The 24,802-nt window shown below is 38.0% G+C and overlaps 1 protein-coding gene across 4 annotated transcripts in view; it reads left to right on the forward strand.

Annotated features, from left to right (window-relative positions):
• The window catches only part of ZEB1 (zinc finger E-box binding homeobox 1), a 126,940-nt gene that overhangs the window by 58,207 nt on the left and 43,931 nt on the right, over positions 1–24,802 (forward strand). Inside the window, exon 2 of one of the 4 annotated variants that reach the window (XM_049798147.1) lies at positions 16,254–16,278. The exons of the other annotated variants lie outside the window; for them this stretch is intronic. Within the exon in view, the coding sequence (XP_049654104.1) occupies positions 16,254–16,278 (25 nt within the window). The remainder of the gene's footprint in view (positions 1–16,253; positions 16,279–24,802) is intronic. 4 annotated transcript variants of the gene reach the window in all.

Raw genomic sequence — 24,802 nt, forward strand, 5'->3', positions numbered from 1 at the left:
CCCTTTTCTGTTACCTCTTATATGAGAAGACTTCTTTTAATATATATTCTCCATTTGGTCTTCAACTGCAGGAATGGAAATTTTTGTTCCAAATGAAGCACACCCACTCTAAATATGCACTACATGTTGGATTCCAGTCTTTGTCTGGGTTTCTTTTTTATCCTAGTTCAAACCTTTAAGACCAAGCTTTTCCAATATAGTTCAAGAGAATGCATGTAGCAAAGGAGAGAACGTGTCAGCAATTCTGTTAATTTATATTTATTCTCTAGAAATGATTGACAGGTGTTGAAGTTTATTTTGGACAAAGGGTTACTATATTTTGCTGGGAGATTCATCCTTAGTCATGCCTTTGATATGCATATAAAGTGTGTCACCCTCACCCGTTCTTTATTCATAGTGTAGAGGTAGAGGAGATGACCTATTCCCTGCATAGCATTAGTTTCTTCTTGGCCTTTGGCAGATCTGTGGATATTCTAACTGAGAAACAAACGCTTGCATCTGACCAGAAAAGGACTGCTTTTAAAAATCGGTGGCTTTTTACTGGTAATTTTACTTATTAAGCTTTAGCAGCAAAAGAAGCTTTTAATGTTTTAAGTGGGCTGTGAACATAATTTACCACTTTGGGTTTAATTAATTGTTGATATCCAAATCTTGTCAAATGTAATTTGCTTTGAAAGAAGCATGGCTGCAAATGGAGTACCTAGAGATTGTATTCTAGGACTTGAGAGCCATATTCTGTTAAAAAGAAAAAAGAACCCTTGAAGTGAGACCCCTCTAAATTCCTGTCCTTGATCTACTTGCTCTTATGTCTTTAATGGTGTTTTTTTTTGTCTTTAAGTGAGCATTCAGAGGTTAAAAAATGGCAAACTACAGTTAATTTCTCTCTCAGTACTTTTCCCCTCTGTTCTTTTTCTCCTCTGAACCCAGATACATATAATCTTTGAATGTGTGTGCATGTATGTGTATGGTTAATTGCAGTTAATTTCCTGATTGCTTGCATTTTTTCCACAGAACTTCAGTTTCAGTGCAGATGTGTGGTATATATTTAATGGAAAGCTAGTCACATTGGTTTTCTACCTTTTTGTTCCATGTGTTGCTTTGTGTCTTACAGTATAATGCTCAATGCTATTCTGAAATAAAAATGATTTCTAAATGGGTGTCCATAAAACTTCACAATTTTTGTCTCTCTTCACAGTGCTGCTTTGAGGTAGGATCATAAAGGGAAGGTTTTCCATCAATTTCGGGTGGCTTTTTGCATTCTTAAATACTTCAATGCTTAAACCTGCTTAACTTGTGACTTAAGCACAGAAATACTGTGTAATACCAAGAACAGCTACTGTGTAGCTGCAGCTGATTATTTAGTAGCTGTTTGTTTTAGAAGCAAATTAAGTTGGATATCTGAAAAACAGAGAAAGTAGCATAATTAATAATGTCTAAGAAATTTGATTTGAATAGCCTGCTTGGTGTTAACAGAGACTCAGTAGCTAAGAAAGGAACAACGTGCAGTTGTATCAGCTAAGAGGCTGTCTTACTGCAATCCTTGTCATTCACAATCTTGCAAATTCTGCAGTAAATGAGCCAAAGATGCTAAAGTTGCATACAGATCCTCATTCTTTCCCAGTGGACATGCATCCTCTATACTGAGTAGTAACATAGTTTTGGCGGGAAGGGCCACATAAATAATGGTTCCATATGACTTTATTTTCACGTGGGTGGGAGAAGTGGAGTTTAACAGCCTCAGCTGATACCTTTTCACTTTGATTTTCATTCTGTCAGCCTGTATATAGTTCATTGTCAGGTTGCAAACCTTTTAAATTCCACAAGAAATGCTGCTGCTTGGGCTATTGCTACTAGTTATGCTGACCACCCTAGAATAGGAGACGGCATGTTTTGCTAGCAAGCTGTATGGCGTTTGCTAAGAGAGAAGAAAGATAACGCCTACAAGGTATGCGTCCAGTAGAAGCTTTGGAGAAGTATTTCTAAAAAGCATGGATGCTTCTGCTTCTATGCAGCTCTGAGCATGAAAATTTCTCCTATCTTGCTTTCATCTCCCCTACCCCTGCTCCATCTTTGGGTGTTTGTCTTAGTCTTGTTCATGGTACCCAACTGCATTATTCAGAGTTCCTGTATCAATTACACTCTCTTTGTTCAGTCTGTACCAGTATTTTCATGGAAGCTTACCCTGTTCCCTCTCTCTTTTCCCTTTTCCCAACTACCATTCTCTGTTTCTTTCCTTGGACCTCTCTCTTTTTTTTTTTTGTTTTGTTTGTTTTTGTTTTTGTTTTCCCCCCTTTTTGATCTGTTCCTTATTGTGCTCCCACCTCCCCTCTGTCTATCAGGAGAACTGGAAAAGAGCTACATGAATCTGTTTTCTTCCTGCTGCCTTTCAGCACCAGTGACAGTGTCTCTGTGTCCCTTTCCTTGCATTCCCAGAGTTTCCCAGCTCTGGTGATAGTCCCTGCTTGTGCCTTTCCTTCTGTTCCCAGAATTTTCCCACCTTCTCGGCGTCCCCATTCTCCCTCTTCATCCAACTGCTTGTTAGTCCTTTATCTACCATTTTTCTTACTGACTTTTAGTCAATCGCCTCTTCTGTCTTCCATCCTCTTTGCCCAAATGATTTGGCTTTCCACTAACCCTCCCTCCAGTTCCCACTGGCCTTGCCAAGTAGGCTCAAATCCTCCCTTGCCAGCTTCCTGCAGCTTCCCGCTCACCAGATCTGTTACAATCTACTTTTTTCCTTTTCCTCACTTCATTCATGCCCTTTGCATTCTAGTCACATTTTCCTTTCAATGTTGCCTAGGTGTCAGCACAGAGTAGTTGAAAGCATAGGAGAAACTTTCTGGCTTCTGGACTGTATTTTCAGTGCTTACCTAACCAAAGAGCTAAAACTGTGGGGGAAAATCTATTTTTAAAAAGACCAGCTTTATCCTTGAAATCATGTTGTTAAAGATAGACTTGTAACTTTACCAAGGAAAATTTTTACGAACTTTTTCTAGTGCCGCTGTAGCAGTACTCTTCCAGATAACGTCAATGCACAAAAGATACTCAGTCGTTGGGTCTGTGTCTGTGTACTGTATAAAACCATTTGGGTGCTGTAACTTGGAAACTTTTACTCTGGGGAAAATGGAGCATGGAGACTCCTGACAATATTGGGGGATGTCTACAGTTTGTAGAAATCTTAGCTGATAAAGTTGAAAAAACCTACTAAGACTTGCTATGTGGTGGTGTTGATCTCAGCTGTGTACAGATTTCCTATTCCCACAGTGCCTTGAAGATGTATTTTAGGCCAGCTCTGGGGGACAAAAACAGTAAAAGGCAAATACCCACTCTATAAATTGCACATTGTTAAACATATCAAATTCCTTCTACTAAATGTAGAGGTGCCACCGTGCTCCATGAGGTTTCTGTGTGTGTGCACGTGCACTTTGGTCAGGTTTTTAAATTTTTCCTGTATCCAAGTTTCTTGAAACACTTGGAGCTGTTTTATGACAGATAAGCTCCATGTTGAGCATTTGCCTCAAATTAGATTATATGTCAAAACTCTTAAAGTCAGCTGACATTACTTTTATAAGCAAGTGAAAATACAATACTCTAATAGCAACGTGAGTTTTGAGCAATCTTTAAATTTCATTCTATCCTGCATAGTTTTAGACGGTTCTTTTGGAATAATAACAATAGCCTTGGTTCCCTACTGATCTGTTAGAAGAGGGAGCTATCCCTCAACCATGATGACAAGATAATTAAAGCCTCTCTTCTGCCTCTTGACCACAGCTGTCCCTTTGTTCTTGCACCCTTAGTGGTGAGAGAGTGCAATTCAACGAGAGCCAAACTAGTGAAGTCTGGTCTAGGACTCGGATTTTTAGTGTCTTCTAAGATAAAAATTACTCATCGAAACTGTTGCTTCTTTTTGCAACTCGGTAATCAGATTTGATTACTAAGGGCTGTCTGCACTGAGTCAGACTAAGGATCTAGCTAGTACTGGTTCTCTGGATGGTTTTTGAGGTCCCCCCTGACTGGAGGGTGGGAACAGGGCCTTGTCTTCATCTTTATTCAGGTTCATACCTTCTACTACCTGGCTCCACAGAGATTCCTGTGGGATGGAGGCTTTCCTACATGGGGCAATTCCGGCTTGGGCTTTCCTCTGTCATGTCTGAGGGCTCCAATATGACCAGCAGCTCTTTATCCTCATACCAAAAGATCTTTTCTCAGCCTATTCTGAGCTGCCAATCTTCCATCAAAACCACTTTAGAACCTGAAAGCTTCTCAGAACAACTGGATCCCCCTTGGTCATTGAGAGAGTGGGGAGAAACCTTGCTGAGAACCTGCTACACAATCTCCATCCCTGCATGCAGGCTTGAAGACCCCCTTACACCCTGCTGTGTGCTGGTTCTGGCAGGTAGCACCAAGGCTAGAGAGCTCATGGACTATATTTAGCTACCCTTGGTGGATCCCATGCTGCTCATCTAGCCCATCTGCCTCATTTCCCTCTGCTGCAGAAGTTGAGGGCTGCCTTTCATTTTGTAATGTTCTATCTCAGGCAAGTCGTCCGGGACTCTTGTTTCTGGACAGAGCACCACTGGGCATCATCCACCATCTCCTTGGACACCTTCAAGGATCAGTGGGTGTAGGCAGGGCTGCTCTGCTTGGTGTCCAAGCTGTCTGCTTGGTGCCCAAGCTGTCTGCTTGGTGCCCAAGCTGCTCTGCTTGTTCCAGTTCATCTTTCAGCCTCCAAACCCTGTCAATTACTTGATTTATTGTTCCTCAGCGACATTTGGGCTCTTTGATTTTGCTAGGGTGAGGCTAACACCCAACCATAAATGGAGAAAAACGTGAAAGACAGTGACTAATAGCAGATGCTAAGGGAACAGCATGAAAAAAAGGAAAACAGCAAACCACCCAAATTCAGCAGTGCATGGCTCCAGTAACTTCCTGAATCAAAATCTCTGCATACATTGAAAGTCAAGCTAGAAGGATTTATATATCTCTGCTCTATGGAATGTCTTCTGTATGATCTAATATACTATATTATGTCACTCTACAAAGTTTTATCATCCCTCTGTAAAAGTGTTGCCTTTTTATTTAGATCTTCTGGTTTTCTGTCTGCATTTCACTCTGTTTTTTCTAAATTGTTGGGTTTTACTCATAGGGAGAGATTTTGTAGTGGCAAACCAACAGTAATAACAGCTATTTTGTATAGTAGTAAATTACCTGAAATGCCACTTTCTTTGTTTTTAATGGATAACAACTGATATTTCTGCCTGAACTGTCACACACTTCATAATTGTTTTGTTTAGTGTTAAAATAAGCAGTGATTTTTACATCTGTTTTGAGTTAGAGCGTAAATGTGAAATAGCTATTATGAAATGCACTGAAAACATTCTCAACAATTTAAGCACTGAATACGTGGATGCTTGCAAAGATTTTCATTTTCTATGTTAATGTGGGTGTATGAAAGTTGATTTCCATGTTTAACCTTTTGTTTTAGAAACTTCATTAACATAGTTTTGCTTTTTACCAACAGCCCATAGCAGTACTTGAAAGGCATTTGATGTGGTTGTTTCTATATACCTTTATTGGAATTACACTTGCTTTTACCTAGCTTTCACTATGTGTAAAACTAGCTTAGCATTTCAGTGCACTGATTTTTAGGTTTATCCCCTTATACATACAGATACCCAGGTATTTGTATGTGTGTATGTAACTTTTTTTTTATATCTAATTATGGTTCTTTAAATACCTAATTTTGGTAAGTAAAATCATTGTCCTATGACACAGAGAAAAAAACAGTAACGCGCCATTACATAGAAAATACTTTGGTGAAACTTTGTATCTTCCACCCTTGATGTGTAGGAATTTTTCCTTTTCTGGATTTCTCTGCCTTTTTCGTAAGGCTGTACAAAAAAAATACATAAATATTCTGTCTTTCTGGTTTCAGTGAATCTGGGGGTGGGGGAACAACTTGTCTTGATGGTAGTAACTTAGGATTTCCTAGCATGACACATGAGCTGGAATTGGACCTGACAACTGGAGTAACAAACAGTCTTGAGAAAATCGATTCTTTAATTTTGCCTATTTATCAGTTTCATGCCGTTTTAAATTACGTACGTCTGTAAAACTGAAATGGAATGTATTTTAGTGCATGTCCTTAGACAAAACATAGAACATTTTTAATTAAGTAATGTGGTGACTAGTCAACTTAATCTGTTCTGCTTGGAAATTTTGCCGATTTATTTTTTTCTTAACACTGCTTCTTTTTTCCCTTTTATTTGCTCCTCTTTAACTTGTAGAAATTTATACTCTTCCCTGTTTTTCAGTGTTTAGTTTTACATTACAGCACTAAAAACATGACCCTTTGAGATTCTTCCTGGCTAACATAAGCTGATACAGCACAGATCACTGAGGCAAGAGGAGTTAGAAGGATCCTATATGGGCTTCCCCCCCACCCCACACCTTCCTTGGAACAGCTTCAGCTTGTGAAAGTTGTCATAGTTGCAGCTCTACCCTGCCAGTGGCACTTCGATTTAAACATTATAAGTCTGGAAAACAGCAGGAAGCAGTGGCTAAAAATAGCTGTAAATATGTACTTATCTTCTAAAGTATTAATTGACAAAAATCTATACTGCCCTCATCTGTTCTTTTCCTTTCAATTCTTAAACATCTGCTTCACCAGCTTTTCCCCACAACAGCAATTCCAGACTCTGAGATTTAATCTTAGAACCAAACATACATATAAAATATATGCAGCACCTGGGTAACACTTCACCTTGTAAAAGCAAGATTTTTTCTTTTATTTGGTTGGTTATTGCTTTGCAAAAACTTCAATATTCACACTTGAGTTCGTGTCACATTTCCACCTTAGTGTGCCTGTCTCTATTAAAAATTCATTTTTGCTATGGAATGACTTTGCAAAGTTTGATGAAGTGAAATTTGAGCAAATGATTTGCCTTAAGCTCTGAACGCCATGTTCTGTAAGGTTTGATTAAGGACTTTCATTTGCTTTTTAACTGAAAAAAGGTATCTATATGTTACAAAAGGATGGCAGATTCAAGGGCAGGAAAAAAGGTTCTAATATGGCTAGTAATGTACACTTAATGATGCTGTATTTGAAATGCAGGGTCCACAAGTACAATTTATAAATGTGTACTGTTAAGATTTAGTTATCATCAAAGAGTTGTTAAATAAGGTATGTTCCATCTTAAATAGTTAAATGATAACAAATTTTTTGCTACTAATCATAATAACTCTTATAATTACAGGAGTCCCCAAAATGAATAATTTTTAGGTGTCCTTAGTATCCCTCAAATTGAATCTGTAGCTGAAAACCCACTTTACTCAGCAAGATTTTGCTGCTGACCTTCAGATGAGTGTGGTTCCATTTAACATGATTTCCTTAACTGTTTATACTCTTGGGATATCAACTAAAAAAAAAAATAATAAAACAATAAAGGTTTTAAAAATTGTGGAAAAGCTGCCTGCAAAACCTTACTTCAGCCCAATGGTGCATGCACTTGAGAAAAGGCTTGGCATAGTATTTTTTAATTGAATAGTAAGTTCTGTGTGCCTCTTGCATTACTTTCATATTGCTTTAACCTGTTTGAATTCTGTGGGTTAAAATGAAAAGGAACTGTAAAGAGGAAACCTGCAAACTAACCAATGGGGAAGACAAGGCTCTAAGGAAACAATCAAGGAGCAGGCTGTGGCTCCTTGCCAGGTCTGTTATCAGCCAAGCTTGGGTGGACATGAGGAGGAAAACTGTTTGCAGAGGCTTTTAAGGTACAAGAGAATCCTGTACAGGTAAAGCTTTGTCTTTCGAACTTTTGCTTTCATTCACATCTCTCTTGAGAATTTAATTAATAGTATCTTTGAAGGTGTCAATGCAAAGTTATTTCAGGTCTCTGATTGGAAACTCTTGAGAGCCAAAATCAGTTTGCCAACATTGCTCACAGTGTTGAGAAGAAAGGAAAGGTACAAGTCTGAGATCCAGTCTGAGCGCTGAGTTACTGCAGTTGTTAACGTAGAGCAGCCAAGATCCAAGAGATCAGCCTGGTCACCAGCTGAAGGAGAAGAGCATACATAAAATGTGAAGCATGGCCAGTCCATACTTGGAACAGTAGTGGTTATGATGGTCTTTAATTATAGCTGTGTACTTCCCGTCACATCTGTTCCTCATTCAGTGGTCAGCGAACAGAGGTTGCTCTGGCTGTGTAGCTGCTGCTCAGGTCACTTCAGTAGAAGCACTTGGTGTTAACAGGAGCAGCTGCACTTTGTTGAAATTCTCATCTGCATATATACGTGGCTGTCAAAGTGATAAATAGTTTTAAAAACTCAGACTTAAGTACTTCAAATTGAACTTCCAAATTATTGAGCACTTTTTGTGCTTGGTTTTGCTTATTTTTTATATCTGGTGTTACTTTCTCTGTCAAGTGGAGCCAAGTCTTCCTATTGTCAGAGTGATATTTTGAAGAAGTTTAAGTACATGGATACAAAGAAGGAATGCAAGAAATTTTGGATTAAGTGATCACTCAGTGATACCTGTGCAAATTAAATCTGACTACCTGCCTAGTGAGAGAGCATTGCCTGTCTTGTATGCCGAGTGATACAGAAGCCACGTGGAAAAATAGCGAGTGGCTATGTAAGTGAAAACTGTAGTAAATGTCTTAGGAACTTAACCTGAAGTTGCAGAAGGGGCCATTTTTTTCCCCTCAGCTGTGCACTTGTCTTTGCTTAACTCCTGATTATGTTTTTTATCTAATCTAAGCTGAGCTATTTTTATATGCTGAGTCTGCCCTTATCTCTTCTATAAGTCTCGATGCTTTTCAGATTAATCCCTACAACTGTGTTTTAATCAGAACTTTGTTGTATCATATGCCATGCAGAGGGTAACTGCCAGTGGCTTTCAACATTCAATTTGTAGATCCTAAAACTTTTCCGGGGATGATGCAGATGACTATTATGAATTCAAGTTCATTAATACATTTTCCTAGATACTGTTAGCAGAATTCTTAAAAACATGTTATTGATCTGTAAAATAAAACCTAACGGATTTACTCCTCCTAATTGTCCCATTTCCATCCTATATGCCCCAGAAATTGTACACTTGTAGCAATATAGGTTTTTTTAATTGAAAACAGTAGTTTAATCTCTCCTGCAGAAAAGCTCAAAAAATCACCTTCTAAAGACATCTTAACTAAAGCAGGAAAATGAAGCACTCGCCTAAAGAAAAAATACTTAAGGTATATTTCAAGTCTTAAAAAAAACAAAACAAGCTACAAAAAAACCCCCTTAGACCTCCTTTAACTTTCTTTTCCTTTCACATGCATGATTTTCTGCCTTTTGTCTCAAAGCTAGCAGTTATGCCTGGTCACATGTCTTTTAAAATTGGGAATTTAGTACAGTGTCAAAATTAGAATACGTGTTTCCAGATATGACAGTTCTTTCTTCACACGCTAAAAATTATTTAATACCATTAATTTTGGTTTTGCTTTAAGCTGCCAACTATTTTTAGCTTCTGAAATTTCAGACTGCTTCATGTCCTTCTGGGGTACAGCTTGCTCACCTAACAGCTACGGCATAGCAAGTGGTTACAGGATTTTGCTTTTAATAATTCATTTTTAATGCATTGCTATAATAAACCAGAAAGTGTTAAAATAGCTTTGTACATGAAAAGGAACAACATGAGAATTATGTCTTGCTGTTTTGAAAACACAATAACGTTGAGAACTCCAGGAGCACTTCTGTCAGCCTCTCCTTGGAGCTGGCATGCAGTTACTTCTTTGCTCTGATGTGGAGTTCTCTCTTCATTCTAAAAATGAGGACCCATATATTTATAGCAATTTTGTTGGCTCAGCAAAGGTTGTTCAACACTTTTTTTTTTTTTGAATGTAATGGATTCTGAAAGTAATTTTTAATTAAAAACTTAGAAATTGGATGGAATATTAATGAGCAGGACAGCATAGATTTCACTGAATGAATAGTGAAACACTGGAAAAGCTGCTTGTGTTTGAAGTTGATACCCATCTTGCTGCTGAGAGCCACTTAATGTCTTGGAGAAGATATTCAGTTAGCCAGAGGCCTGGGAGAAGCAGAAGAAAGAGCATTTTACTTTCTTCATCCTAGCATACGGCCTACTCCATTATCAGGGGAGTTTGTCCAGCTACTTCATCACCCACAGTCTCTTATTTCTCCTTCAAAGCAGAAGTAGTAATGTGTTTCAGACTTCACTCAGGCTGTAACGATTTCCTGTTCTCTTAGCAAAATCTAGGAAAAGGTTTGAGAGGAAGAATCGTTTGCTGTCAGGGTTGGGAGGCTGGCAGACCTGCGGAAGAGGGTGAGGAAACTGGCAGAGCAGTGCCACAAGAAATCCCTTCTGTTCTTGCCATGCAGTGAATGTCCACCCATCACTCCAACGAACTCCATCATTTGGTGCTTTGCAGTGGGATCAGCTGGGTGATCTAACAGTTTCCCTCTCAAGTATCTAATGCAATGTTATTTTTCAAGTATGTTTTGTGATGCTTTATAGTTTAGCTTTGAGATATTAAACATAAGTAGTAGAAGAATCTATTGCTTTAAAAGGGTTTCTCGAGTCTGTTATGGTTTGCTGTCATAATGGTGCTGTGTGTATAGAGGATAGGACCTGCAGTCAGCCAGCATTTTTGTTTAACTTTAATTAGATCCATTTTAATTCTTTTATCAGTGAAATGCTTAACTGGTAACGATTCTAGCTATTAGGCCTGTCACTTGGATCATTTTGTTGGAATCAAGTGATACGGTTGAAACCCTAATTTTTCCCAGATATGCTGATGTGAGGTTGTACTGTCACATCAAGAGGCACACACTATTTCAGTGTACTCTTAACAGATATTTCAGAGGATAGTCAAAGAGCTACATCTCAGGGTTTCAATATGCAAGTGTTTACTTCTCCCACCACCACCACCACCCCCAAAGTCAGATTATATCATCTTAAGGATATTGCATTCAAATGTGGTGGGACAACTGGAACTAGTCTATACATTAACAACATGTCTCTCACAATTTAACATTGGAACATAAGGCATAAGATTTCTGTAACATTAATTTCTTTGAAGCTGGTGAATGTGTTTTCTAATGTAGAAATGGTGAGCATTAGAAGACATTCATATAAAAAACTGCATCTTTTAAGATATGCACAAGTAAAAATACCTGGTCACTCTCCTGTTCTGCTTGAAGCATGAAGATGTCCTTGACAAAATGTTGCATTTTCTTATTTGAGTCATGCATATGCTGATACTTCACCATTTCTGTTTCTCCTTTACTAGTTGCAGAAAACTTTTTTCAGTGTTGAAATGATTTCTGTGTTACTGAATGCACAGTTGCTCCTAGCAAGTTCTGTAAAGACTGTACCTTTATCTGTTGAAGTGACAGTCATTATTTCCTTTTTGCTTTGAAATCACTATCACACCTAAAGAGCAGTATTGTGGAGAGTTTTGTTTTCTTTAGTATTGAAATTTTAAATATTTCTTGTGGTCTCTTACCTGTGATTTCAAAATTGTAAGTGCCGCCATGGTTTGTGTGCACGCATGTGCCTGTAAATTTAGAAAACGTGTTGTGTATTGTCGTGGTTTAACCCCAGCCAGCAACTAAGCACCACGCAGCCACTCACTCACTCCCGCTCATCCAGTGGGATGGGGGAGGAAATCGGGAAAAAGAAGTAAAACTCGTGGGTTGAGATAAGAACGGTTTAATAGACCAGAAGAGAAGAAACTAATAATGATAAAGATAACACTAATAAAATGACAAGAGTAGTAATAAAAGGATTGGAATGTACAAATGATGCGCAGGGCAATTGCTCACCACCTGCCGACCTACACCCCGCCAGTCCCCGAGCGGCAATTCCCTGCCCCCCCACTTTCCAGTTCCTAAACTAGATGGGACGTCCCATGGTATGGAATACACCGTTGGCCAGTTTGGGTCAGCTGCCCTGGCTGTGTCCTGTGCCAACTTCTTGTGCCCTGGCTGGGCATGAGAAGCTGAAAAATCCTTGACTATAGTCTAAACACTACTGAGCAACAACTGAAAACATCAGTGTGTTATCAACATTTCTTCGCATACTGAACTCAAAACATAGCACCGTACCAGCTACTAGGAAGACAGTGAACTCTATCCCAGCTGAAACCAGGACAGTATTCAGTAGGTGGACTGCATGGCAAGGAGAGCATGCACAGTGTACAACATTCAGCCACTCCTGCAGAGATGCTCTGAATCATGGAGTGGATGCTGATTTGTGACTATAATGTGTTACTGAGATACTATTCGAAGTTAGATGAAATAAAAAAGATCTAATGATTGGGCTATAGAGGATGTTACATTACTGGGAATAATCTAATTGGCACACCTTGCAGATGGCACATTTCTGGCTGCTGATCTGTTAACGGCTTGTCGCTAATTCTGGAGGAAGAATTTATTTGGTGGCATTTCTTCTCATTAGTCTATTTTTAGAAACTTTCTGAAGTTAAGTTAGAAATAATTGTTTTTTAAGAGCTGAAGTTAATGTATAAGGATTTCTTAAATAAAACCTTTAATTTCACGTGGCACCATGCAGAAATAACTTTCCCTTTACCTTTCCACTTCCTCTTTTCTAATCTCTAACATCAATTCTTACTTTCAAGTTTAAAGTTGTCTTTGTGTTATGAGAATATTGTTTCTCACCTTCAAACCTGTATATTTGTCATTTGCTTAAATGTGACTATTTCAAATTTGCTTTTAAAGAACGTTTTAAATGAGATTTTTCCTTACACAGATTTGGTTAACTAACCTGGGGGAGGAGGAGTTGCCATGTAAGGACTTCCTGAAAAAAATTCCACTAGAGGAAATAAAAGGATAGCCTTCAGAACAATTTTTAGGCTAAGTAGACAAGGCTACCAAATGTGTACAAAACAAACTCTAAGCTGCTAATTAATAAAGTAAGCATAAGTACGCACCTACAGATGTGGATTCCAGACTTTTTTCATCTAAGCCTGTCTTGACACTGCCATCTCCACTTGTCCTGGGATTTCTTGAGCCCTTCACTTAACTGGGAAGACTGCCTCCTTCCCACTCTCACTTCTTTTTCTTGTGTGGTCAGCAGGAAGCCAGGAGCTCCGGGAAGCTGGAGCCTCAGGCTCTGACCTTTCGGAAAGCTGGCAGAAGTCTGGGGTACTTCGTGTTCTGTCTCAGCACCCTCACCTCCCTTGTGCTGTGTGAGGTTCTCTCTTACCACCTGGGAAGAGAGGTTAGAGACTCATTACTACTCATCTTGTAAATGTGTGCTTTTCTTTGTCATTAGTCAAAGGAGACCACCTTTATATTTTAGAATAATTGTAAAAGAGCAAAGATGGAAAAAGTTATCTTTCTCTGAAACATGCTTTTCTGTGTTTTTCTGAAAATAAATGCAGTTTATCACTATGCCTTGCAAGCCTAACACAGAGGGAACCTGTGAAATTCTACTCATACAAAGTAATTTTGAATGTAGTTAGTTATTTAAAAGTTGAGATCAGGCTTAGTGTCTGAAATATTTTATTAGGTTTAATGAACAAAAATATTTTTTGATAGGTTAGTTGAAGCTCTGGCATAGGTGTAGAGGTAAGCCTTCATCTAAAGAACTATTTTTAATACTATAGTGCTTTTTTTATTCATAACAATGGAATGTTTTATGTTCCTCGTGCAATCAGGTTGTATGGATCCTAAAACACTTGCTGACATTGTTCAGTTTTTCTCCAGGAAGCTGTACATTAAATTCAAGAATCTTTTATTAATTCACTGACATTTCCTACTAATGATGAGCTTTTTGTAGTCTGTCTTCAGTATATGAGGTTATTAATGAGTTAAAAAATTAAAATGGGTATAGAAATCACACTTTGATGTATTTTCATCTTGGGCATTGAGGATGATTGAAATATGGACCTGGGTATACATAATTTCTAAGATATACAGTAGGAAAAAAACTGTCCTGTCATATTCCTTTTCAACAGACCTACCAGCTGCACCAGTGTGTAGCTAATTCAGAATGACTTTAGAAAGCAAAATGGACCTTCCCATAGATACTTTCTGACAACTGGCTCATCTTTTCAGATTATTGGCAAGAACCACATTAAGCCATTCTGTCACTGATCCTTTTTTCGTTGTTCTAATTCCTTTGCTCAGCAGGGTAAACTACAGATTCTCTTGGAAATTTCCCACTGGTAAGCTGAGAGAAGACGTACTCCATGTGACAGGACAGCTGAACGTGGGCTGACATGTACACAACGCAGCCGGTTGTGCAGGATGGCTTCTGAGTAGCCCAGGTTAGCCTGTGCTTAGGGTAGAAGAGCAAAGTTCAGAACTGAAAATCAGGTGACACTCTGGGTTTTTGTACCTAGTGGCAAGTTAAAGTTATTATAAAATAAATGTATCATTTGGTTATCCTGATTCGTTTCTCCAGGGATTTGATAAAGCATCCATTGTACCTGGTACGTAATCTGACGTCAGCGGTGTAGACATTGACAGAAAAGCAAAGGAAGCAGCATACTCTAAATCCAGAAGAAATTTGAGCACTTCTTAGTTACTTGCAGTAGGGAACACTGAAAGCAAGCAAATTTAACCTTCAAATACAAGAAACTCTGATTTAGGTGGTATTTTGAGCTTGAGAAGGATCCCTTTCCTTTGGTGCTGCTCTAGTTAGTTCTTCAGATATATTGCACCGTGTATTTCTGTTTGGGCACATCGGCAGCTGTCACTATATGCACGTACTCCTGGAATCACTGATGCAAAATGCAGTAAGAAAGCACTACAGGCTTCCTGAAGAGACATGTTGCGCGACATCAACCAGTGATGAAGAAAACATTTCACATGGGTGGGAAAAACTAAATTATGGTCGCAGGTCCATGCAAGTCTGTTTAACAGAGATCTCACAGATCGTACCTGGACCGAAGGCTTACTAAAAACTTCCAAACATCTATTTTCTGCTTTTACTCTAGCTAGAAATTAGAAACAGGGCCTGCGTTTTTGAAAGGCACATTTACAGTTCGAGTAGGTGTAATAGGATTGTAAAACTCCTATCTGTGTGATCGTGTGGAACTGAGGAAAATGGCTCTATAAAATGTAATTTCTGATCAGTGTCATAATTTCCAAATAAAAATTTTATTTTAAAATCTTCATTCCTAGTTCTACAACAGCAGCAAAGAAACATGAGAAAAATGGTGTCCTGTGTTACGCTCATGTGAGGATGCTCAAACCTTCTTTCAATTTTAAATATGTTTTAGACCTTTTGTTACTACTCCCACTGTTTGGTTTTTTTCCTAGCAGTTTGTGACTGGGTTAGGGACCCAAGCATTAATATACTCATGAGGGTTGATGGGGGTAGAAACGCTGGACAAAATTAAGCTTCCTGCTACACTGACAATCGTTTTTTTGAAGGAAATAAGACTGAACACTGCCCTGACACTGGTTTCATTTCTTTCAGGCTGTAAATTTGTCTGAGGAGGATTTGGAGTGGCAAAGCTTGGCTTACCAAGGTAGTTCTTTGCCCAGAGTACGACACCTGCAGCAGAAGAGTGGCTGCTGTTTTCAAGCTTTAGAAGCTCCTAGCTGATCTTGCCGCCTTTTTCTTTTTTCCCCTTAAGCTTATTCTTAGTTATGTGTTATTTTTTGGATTCCAATTTGCCTGCACTACTGCTCTGAATTAGTTTGAAATAGGTGATCTATATCTCTATGGCAGCACCCCTGCACTAATAAGCCAGGCTAAATAGCAGGATGGGTTTGCTTGGGTTTGGCACAGTGCTACAACAACTGTGATGGTTTTTGGTTTGATGTTGGCTTCTGTCAGGCCGAGTTGGAACATGGGCAGATGGAGCTCGCTTCTGCTTGCAGAAGAGTCTGTGTACAAAGGTAGGCCCTCCTATGCAGTATGAAGCATGCCTTAGTTTTCTGTGAGGCCAGTTCAGTGTTGGTAATACTGTCAGCCTTTTATAGTTGCTTCTAGTGAATTAAACTTGGCCGGGATTACTGTCCCATGATGCTGTCCCCCTTCATACTTTCTGCAGGTGGCACTCACAATTTCTGCACAGTTAGGAAAGTTCAGACATCTCTTCCCAAATACAGTTAAATTAGATTGTTAGAGAAAACCAGGGGTAAAATTGAAAGCCAAATGGATTTTGTGCAAGGGAAGTTATCTCAGTTTTCTGATACATGTTGTTTACCTGCTAACTCCTGGGTGGAGGTTCAAGTACACCTTAACCCTGAAAGTGTCTTTTTCCTTTCAGGTGATTGCCAGGTATCTTCTCCCAGGTATGTTCTTCCTTAGGTACCCTGTTGTACTGTGCAAGAGTCGTCTGTCCTGATTAGTTGTCAGCATTTTAGATGCTGAAATCTGGGCTAGTCCTGCTACATTAATTCCACTTAGTCCTGGAGAGAAGCAAGCACTTGTCTACAAGGCAGCCCACCTCTCCCAAGATGAATGGCTGTCAGAGTAAACTAGACATCCATTGGAAGCACCAAATATATTCTACCAAAAAAAGTGTGAAATTCTTTGTTTGCATAGCCGCCAAAGAGGAAAACATAATTTTAACAACAAAACATAATTTTAGATGTTTGCTACTGATTCCTCTGATGCTGTATCCAATGGAGCATGAGTATGTTAAGGTATAATTGATAATGTACTGTATCTCAGTCCAGGCATTGCATCATGACTGGGAGACATACAACTGTCCTCAACTATTTAATTACGTGTAACTTGCATTAGTATATCTATTAAACTGTACCAAATGCTTTATAATAATGTAGGTAGGTATTTAGCAAGGCATAGGTGTATTTTATTGATAATAATAACAGCTTGGCTTGAACTGTGCTATGAGCAGGTAAGATGACTGGGAAGCGTTTGAAGCAAGGAGAGTCACCAGTGAGAAATGAAGCAGGGCTTTTCATAAGCAGGTCAGCAGACCAGCTCGTATTGTTTTTAAGTTTACCTTGAATGAGTTAGGGTAATTTAGTAGCATTGATTTATATAGTTAAAAATAATTTTACTGTAGTATGATAAAAAGAGGGCTGTGCTTTTGGGCAGTGTTCCTATTGCAGTGAACTCATGTTCATGTGCAGATTCCTGTTTGTGTGTGCCCCAAGATGGCCTTTGGAATGTTATCTGTAAACTTGAACTAAGTTAGATGAGATTTCATCCCATGTGGGCTGCCCACCTGCTAGTTTTTAAAGTTTTTACTGTGTAAGTATTGGTTTTCATTCTCATTTACAGTTCATATAGGCGTAGCCTTTGTGCTACTTTCATCTGTGCATGTATATCACATTCTTCTCCACTTATTGTGTCGTGTTCCTGACATACTGAGTAATATGCTTCTATCACATGAGAGTTGGGTTTCTAACTCTTTTGGTTCTTAGCTGAGTTGTATCTTTTCTGTTTTGTTGTTCCCTTTTCCACTTCTGCTTCTATTCTCAGTTCAGATGGTTAGAGTGCGAACATAGCAAGGAGGTGGGGGTCCTCCTTGCAGGATTTACAATAATATTGTGTGCCCTGCAGGTTAGTTGACTGTCAAATAGGTTGCAATGTTTTTCAAGGATGTTAGGCACTTCATAAATAATTGTAGTTATTTATAAATATATATGTATATGTGCATTCTTTACATAAACTGTATTTTTCTTTTTTACTCTTCATAGAGGTCACATCTGATAGTAATGAATAAAAATAACAGGTATAGTTTTACTATGTTTTATGTCTTTACTGCTTTTCATTGGATTTGGGGCTTATCTTGCTCTAGGTCCTTTTGTACTCTGGGGTGCCCTTGCTTTTTTTTGGTATTGCAAATATGTATCATTGCTATTGGTACCCAAAGGTCATGGGATTTGACCAGTTTCATTTGCATGATCCTTTCATACTTTCTTGTGGGGTGTCACTATAGGACTGCAGCTTTCTTGGATCTCTGACGATGGTGCTGAGTAGCTTTGTCCTGAAACATCTTCACAGTTCAGACTTGTGACCTCTCCAGTTCATTGTGCTTTGTGGATCCGAACTACGCCGTTCTCACTGTGGTGGGAAACGTCGCAATTCTTTCTTTTGTTTATCAGAGCTTTGATATTTCTCTATGGCTTCTCCAAGGTTGTGAAGCAGCTGAAAGCAAACTATGGCAAGACTCGCAGCAACTACTGAAACTGCTGTACACCAGACTTCTCATAATTGCCAGGTTATAAACCTAGTTCTGTATATCAAATGAGAAGAAAAAATTCTGGTTTGTTGCAGAAAGCTCAGTGAAGATGTCCTCTCAATATTAAGAAGAGTTTGAAACTCCCCCCTCCCAAAAATGCTCCTACAAGTAAGAAATCATGTATAGTTGACTCTGTGTTTCTTCCAGAAAACTCTGGTTGTGAACATATTGTAAACAGCATGTAAGAGGCTTTGTCATTACAGAAAGTTGTTAGGATGGGAATATAGAAAAACTTTTTCTACAGAATGAATGGAAAAATAGGGGTGGTTTATCAATGAATGCAGAACAACAGAAGATGATGCACTTAAAGCATATAAGATAGTGCATATTTTTGGAGGAAAAAATGAGTTTCTATTCAGACATTCATCCATTTCCCTGACATAGGTTAAAAAGCCCAGCAATTAATAAAACTTACAGCTATCTGGAATACTGTCCTAGCTATTAGAAACAAATTATGTACCTTAAGGTAGCTGGAGGGCATACACCTTAAAAAAACCAAAGTTTTCAAGCTTTGGGGCATGAACCAGACTGTGGTGATATTAAGGTTGAGAAGGCGTGTTTTTTTGTGTAAGCTATTTCCCAACTTCTTGTTGGGCGTCTTTCTTTTTCTAGGTATTCAGTAAAGGCTGTTGTGAGGGAGATGACACTGAACTAGATGAAAAAGTAACATGCCTAATGTGGAAATAAACTTGTTCTGAGAAGCCTGATGACAACCGAACCTTTTCTACTTCTGTATTATCTGGGAACTGAAATAGTGAAGTTTACTCCTTGAAGTCATGCCTTGCTTTTATGTAGATCTTGCTGTGGTCAGCTGCAATTTTACCCCTTCACTGCATAAGCTGCTATAATATGCTTTGTGTAGGACATGAGAATCCAGTTAAAAGGTATAGCTGTGTAGAATAGTAGTACTGCCTCGCTCTTGGAAAAGACTGAGAACAAAAAATCAGTGAATCCTTTACACTGATTTCTAGCGTGTTTGTAAAGGTTTTGATAATTATGAAGTTCTTAATTGACCTGAATGCCCTTTACCTGGGAGGTCACTCCTGCTTTATGGTGAGAACATGAAGATGCAGCAGGGCTGTCAGCTTAGGTGCGGTGCCATGGGGATACAGCTTCTGGGCATGGCCAACTTGGGAGTATAGGCAGAATGAACTCAGGCCTCCTGTGTGTGTCCAAATGCATGAATACTTAAACATGACATTGTAATATTAAGGTATGTTTCTAGCCAGGAAGATTTAGGTGTGTTTGCTGCTCTTGTGAAATGTTAGGGGTTTTTAAGAATCAGATGCACAGCAGCCTGTGAACTAAATAAACTTCACCTCATGCTCAAAATGCCTTTGAGCTAAATATAAGAAATAAGTGAGGCTTAAATTGTAACAGGGTTAAATATCTCAGAAAAGTTGGGGGGAAGGAGGTACGGGGGTCCCTTACTCATGGAACCCATTTTATGGAATGAACTGTGCATAATGGAGCAATAAGGACTATTGCTATTTGAGTGGATACAGCACAATGTATCAGTAGGCATTTATTTCATGATTTTGAAAAAACACAGGTAGGTGTCTATCTACAAAGATGAGTATCAAGTTAGAAAAACAAAACCTGTAATAGGAAGGAGCTTTCCAGTATTTACCACAGTAACAACTTAGTAGGGGCTCAGTAAGATGACAACTATTTGGTTGGTTTTTTTCTTCTTTCTTTTTCTGGTAGTGCTAAATTAACTTCTTTAAATTGCTGTCAGCTTAACATCTGTAATTATTATGTTTTTGAGAAAAATTCCACATAATTATAAATATTTCTAATTTTTATCTTTTTTTCCTGAAGCTAATTGTAAAGATTTGATATTAGCATTAATTTGTCATACCCTTTTATCAAGTAATCTTGAACCTGACAAAAACTGGGGAAGAGGGAAAAAATAAAAACTCATTCCTACTTGTGCAGTTCTTTCCTTGTTTTTCTTTATGTATTCATTACTAGTCATTTAAAATTTCAAGAAGAGTAGAAAACAGGGTCTCATATGAATCAGGGTTCTACATAAGATGTTTATTTGTGTTCTGCCTCTGGGAAAACACAGGAGCTCTTTCGTATTTGTGTAAAATCTTTGCATAGTAGATTTACTTATGCAATGCATGTATTGTATTAACTTAATTTGTATTACTGTATATTTGTAAATGCCATTGGAGCTGGATTTTATGAGAAAGTCTTAATAGTTTCATTTCTTTCAGATCTGTTTGCAAACTATCACATAATTGGGCTGGTTTATTGATCTCACAGCGATTATGCATCTGACGCCGCACCAGTTAATAAACGGTTTTGTTGGCTTTCTTTAAACTGAGTATTTGAGAACGCACAGTTCTGTTATGCTGTAGAATTTAAATTGCTTATGTACTGGAATATTTACTACCTTCTTTGTTGTTTCATTTCAGAATGACCTTATTTAAAAATGTATGAGGCTATTTATAATCGACTCTGTGGCAGTGATTAAAGAGGTGTGAATAATAGCTTATTGGAAGTTGACAGCTTCTTGTTTGCTAAACCACTGTTAGAACGTTTATGCTGCTCAGTTGTACCTCATTTTTCTGAGGGGAAGCTGCATTTTGACAAGTGCATAGAACAGGTATATGTGGCTGACATTTTTATTATTTTAAAAAAAATTTTTTATTTCTTTAATTGCATATGGTTAATTAATTGCTTACCCTGTGTCTATTGATCTGTCTATAGTGTATTATTAAAATAAGAGTGAACAAATCCATTTTTACTTGGAAAAATCAGATGTTGTTCTTCATGAATAAAAATAGTAGCTCTAAAAGAATTTGATCAAGCAGTCAGACATCTGTCTTTCTGATGAGAGTAAGTCTGGTCTCTGATGGTTTTGATCTTAGATTAGGATTCTAAATATCTCTAACTCCAGGAAGGCAATCAGGTACTTTTTTCATTGCTATTCAAAAATAAGAATCAAGGAAAAAAGGACTGTGACTTATTTAGTTGCAAATCACATTGAAGTAATTCAGATTTTTGTAACAACATACATAGATACCAATAAGCTTGTAAATAAGATTGATAATCAGATAATACTCAGTGTTTATCCATACAGCTCATAAGCACAAATAACTTTACAGCTTATGCTCTGCTCTTACTAGTATCTCATTAGACCTACTGGACCCATTTTAAAGGTGAACAGTAATTAAGGCCCCTGTTCACTCTTGTGTCTTGGCTATGGGACTAAGTAGTTCCTTGTAGGTCTGTACACCCCATGGTGACAGTGTAAAACATAAGACATTTTAAATTAGTTTGGAGAGGGCATGTCAGAACTTTGCAAGGACTTTCACGTGCATCTTGAGTTTCTTACAACCAAAAATTGATAGTAGTTTTTCTTCACTACAGTGTTTTCTTTTAGCAGTGACCTGAACATACTTTAAATCTTACTATGCACATCAGAACTGTTTATTCAAAATGTTTAATAAGTGGTGCAGAAATTCATTGTTTCATATTTTCATATTGGCTTATTACTAAGAACATGTTAATGATATTACTGGACTGTCATGCTTAACGGTACAAATCACAGTAGAATTATAGAAAGAATTTATAATTTTGGTAGGTCCTTTAACAATTTTTAATAGAATAAGTGGCTGCTAACAAAATGCTATCATACAGGATATTTCTCCGTAAGTGTTAGCTCATAATTTCACAGGTTTTACCCCATAAGGCACTAAAAACAGAGTGCAGACTTAGTATTCCAAGTGCATTGAGTTAACAGACTACTGTAAGATCTAGATATTGTTTAAATAAAAATATTGTAAAATTAATCTGCATTACTTCTCTTCTTAAGAACTAGATTGTGCTTTTTACAGAGCAGGGATGCTGTTCAGATTATGACAATGTATTCTTTCGGCCATTCTGGTTGATAACAACACTCTTCACTCAGCTTCCCGAAATGCTGCTCTGCTTTAGCTGGCCCAGACTGAATGAGATGTTCCACTCAGGAGTTGACTGGTTTGTAGCGTTGAGTGTTCCCATGGTAGGTAGTCAGCCAAAATGCCTCAGAATTTTCCTGGAAAAAAGAATCTGAATATCATATGGCTTGAAGAAAATATGTAGCTTTGCAAAACAGAATTAAAAAAAAAAAAATTTTGGGGAATACCTAAATTCTGGAACTGTGTGAGTTTTTCTAAGTACTTAAAATGCTTTGTGTTGCATTTACATTCTTTATTTATGGCTTATTCTCATAAAAATGCCCTAAGATTCTACTTTTTCATCTTAAAAAATATAACCTGAACTTGCTGTTGAGCTGAACATCATAGGATAGGCTTTAATATATATACTCTCATGTCTTATTCTTTTATTTCATTTCTTCAAGGTTCCTGAATTTTCTGACCTCCTCCTGTATGTTTAACCTCACTTCTGTGTTACTTGGGAATGCAGTACCGCTGTCCTTTCAGTACACTACTTAGTGATGGTCAGCAGGCACATTGCCATTTGACTAACTATTGAGTGGAGTTACCTTAAATTCTTCATCATCCTGGCCAGCCTGAAACTTTTGCATCTCAAAAGTCACCTGTCATTCAAAACTCCTAGTCACAGAGAGTTTAAATAATTTTTGTGTTAAGGAAGTTTGGTTCCTTTTACAGTTTTTAATGGCTTTGAGTTGATATGAGTGGTAATAGGACATTATAATAAGTCAGAGAAGGAACCTGGACTGAAGCCAGTGTGGGGAATGTTCACATGTGTTTCTATGCACCGTGTAGTAATGTTGAGGTTGGAAAAGTTTAATTACCCACTCTACTCCCTCTTTTTTCTTTTTTTTTCCCCTTTCCTTACTGAATACTTGTGTGGCCTTGAGTTTGTTAATCAAAAGACCTCGTAAGTGAGCCAGATGATGTATTATTACAGTACCTTGTACAGCTGCTCTTTTCCGGAGTGCAGTGATTACCTGCAGTGGCCAAAACTAGTTGCTTCCTATTAGAGTACAGTGATTACTAATTGATCTAAATTTAGCTGGTAAAACAAAGTCGATTTTCACTTTTACACTGAAGAGTTTAAGTCATGAAGTATTTAAACTGTAATGTGAAGTCTTGTGAGTCTGTTCTTAATTTTTTGCTCTTTATCTCTCTAGTTTCCTCATCCTCCAAAAAGAACCAATGTGTCATTTATATCAGCTTGCAAAAAGATGGGTGTTCTGAAGACAAGGGTAAATTTACTGACTCATATCTTTGGGGAGGAATATTTACTTCACCTCGCATGTCTTATGTTGAGCTTTAAAAAAAAATCAAAAAAAAAAAAATTGTGGCAAGAGATTTCCTAGGTGTCTCAGTTCTTACTAGTCCACAATGGATGTCTCAAGCTTCTACACAGTGTCTTTAACTGCAAAGGTTCCTCCTAATATTTTTCTTTCTTAACAGTCCGGAAGTTGAGAAAAGTTGTTGATCTGACTTTGGATTCCAAGAGCAGTAAGGATGTATTTTGGTTATTACTGGTATATACCATAGTAGTTTCAACTATTTCATTACACTTTTTACCAGTCAGCCTTCATGCTGACTGTAACACCTTTGAGTGTTGTATTCTCTGCGGTGAAGGAAAGTTAGGGCAACTGTTAGACGCGGAGTCTTTCCATACCATCCTCAGCATGGTGGAAACCGATCTTTTTCCCTATGCTCCTGCCTTTCCCAGAAGTGCTATTTCTGTCAGGCTACCCTGCAGAGTTGTTAGGGGTTTTTTTTCTTCTTAAGCATTGCTCATCTCATCCTTCCACCTTCATTTTGGCCATTTGTCTCTTATGGGCATATTGATTTCCTATTCAGTGACTTCTTCTTAGTAGCCTTCTGCTCACTGTGTCTGTGTCATAATCCTCAATACTCTTCCCTACACCTCCCTTTCTCTAATGGCATCGTGGCTTTCAAAAAAACTGAATTCCCCTGCGGAATTAGTCAGAGGTTGACTTAACCCCTTCCTTGATCCTGATCGTTTTAGGAGATCGTGATCATTTCAGTTACACTTGTAACCATGAAGATGCCTCAACTACTTTTAGGAGAAACCAAAGACTAGCGAGGTCTTAAAAATGGGTGTGGGTATCTTGGAAAAATTATCAGAGATTGGAAAACATATTTCTCATTTCAGAAGATCGAGAAGTCAGGTCTGATCACACTTTAATGCTTCATTCTTCTTCAAATTCTGTGTTTCCTTGTTATTTTTCCCTTAGGAAATAAAGGGTTGTAAGCCTAGAGATGTTTAATATCTGAGATGTTAACAGCCAACTATCCATTGTTAAGATTCAAAAATGGAGTAACTAGGTTAAAATGTTTTATATTTATTAGCATCATTGTTACTGCTGTTATTCCTTTTTGTAGTATGTCAGTGAATTGCGGTTGGACTGAGCTGATAGAGCAGATTTTAATCTTTAAGAATCTTATTTGCTATAGAAATACTACATATAAAATTAAAGGATTACATATGCTAAAATAGCTACAGGTAACACTATGCCTTTGCAATCTTCAGTATATCTCTAGCTTGTAATTTTAACCAGAAAGCTCTTGAGAAATTTCTAAAAGACCGGCTGTGAAGCAGTATAAACCAATTCACAAGGCAGTTGAAGGCTTTTCTCCGTTTTT

This window comes from Accipiter gentilis, chromosome 4 (assembly GCF_929443795.1).
Source record: "Accipiter gentilis chromosome 4, bAccGen1.1, whole genome shotgun sequence".
In the NCBI taxonomy this organism is placed as follows: domain Eukaryota; kingdom Metazoa; phylum Chordata; class Aves; order Accipitriformes; family Accipitridae; genus Astur; species Astur gentilis.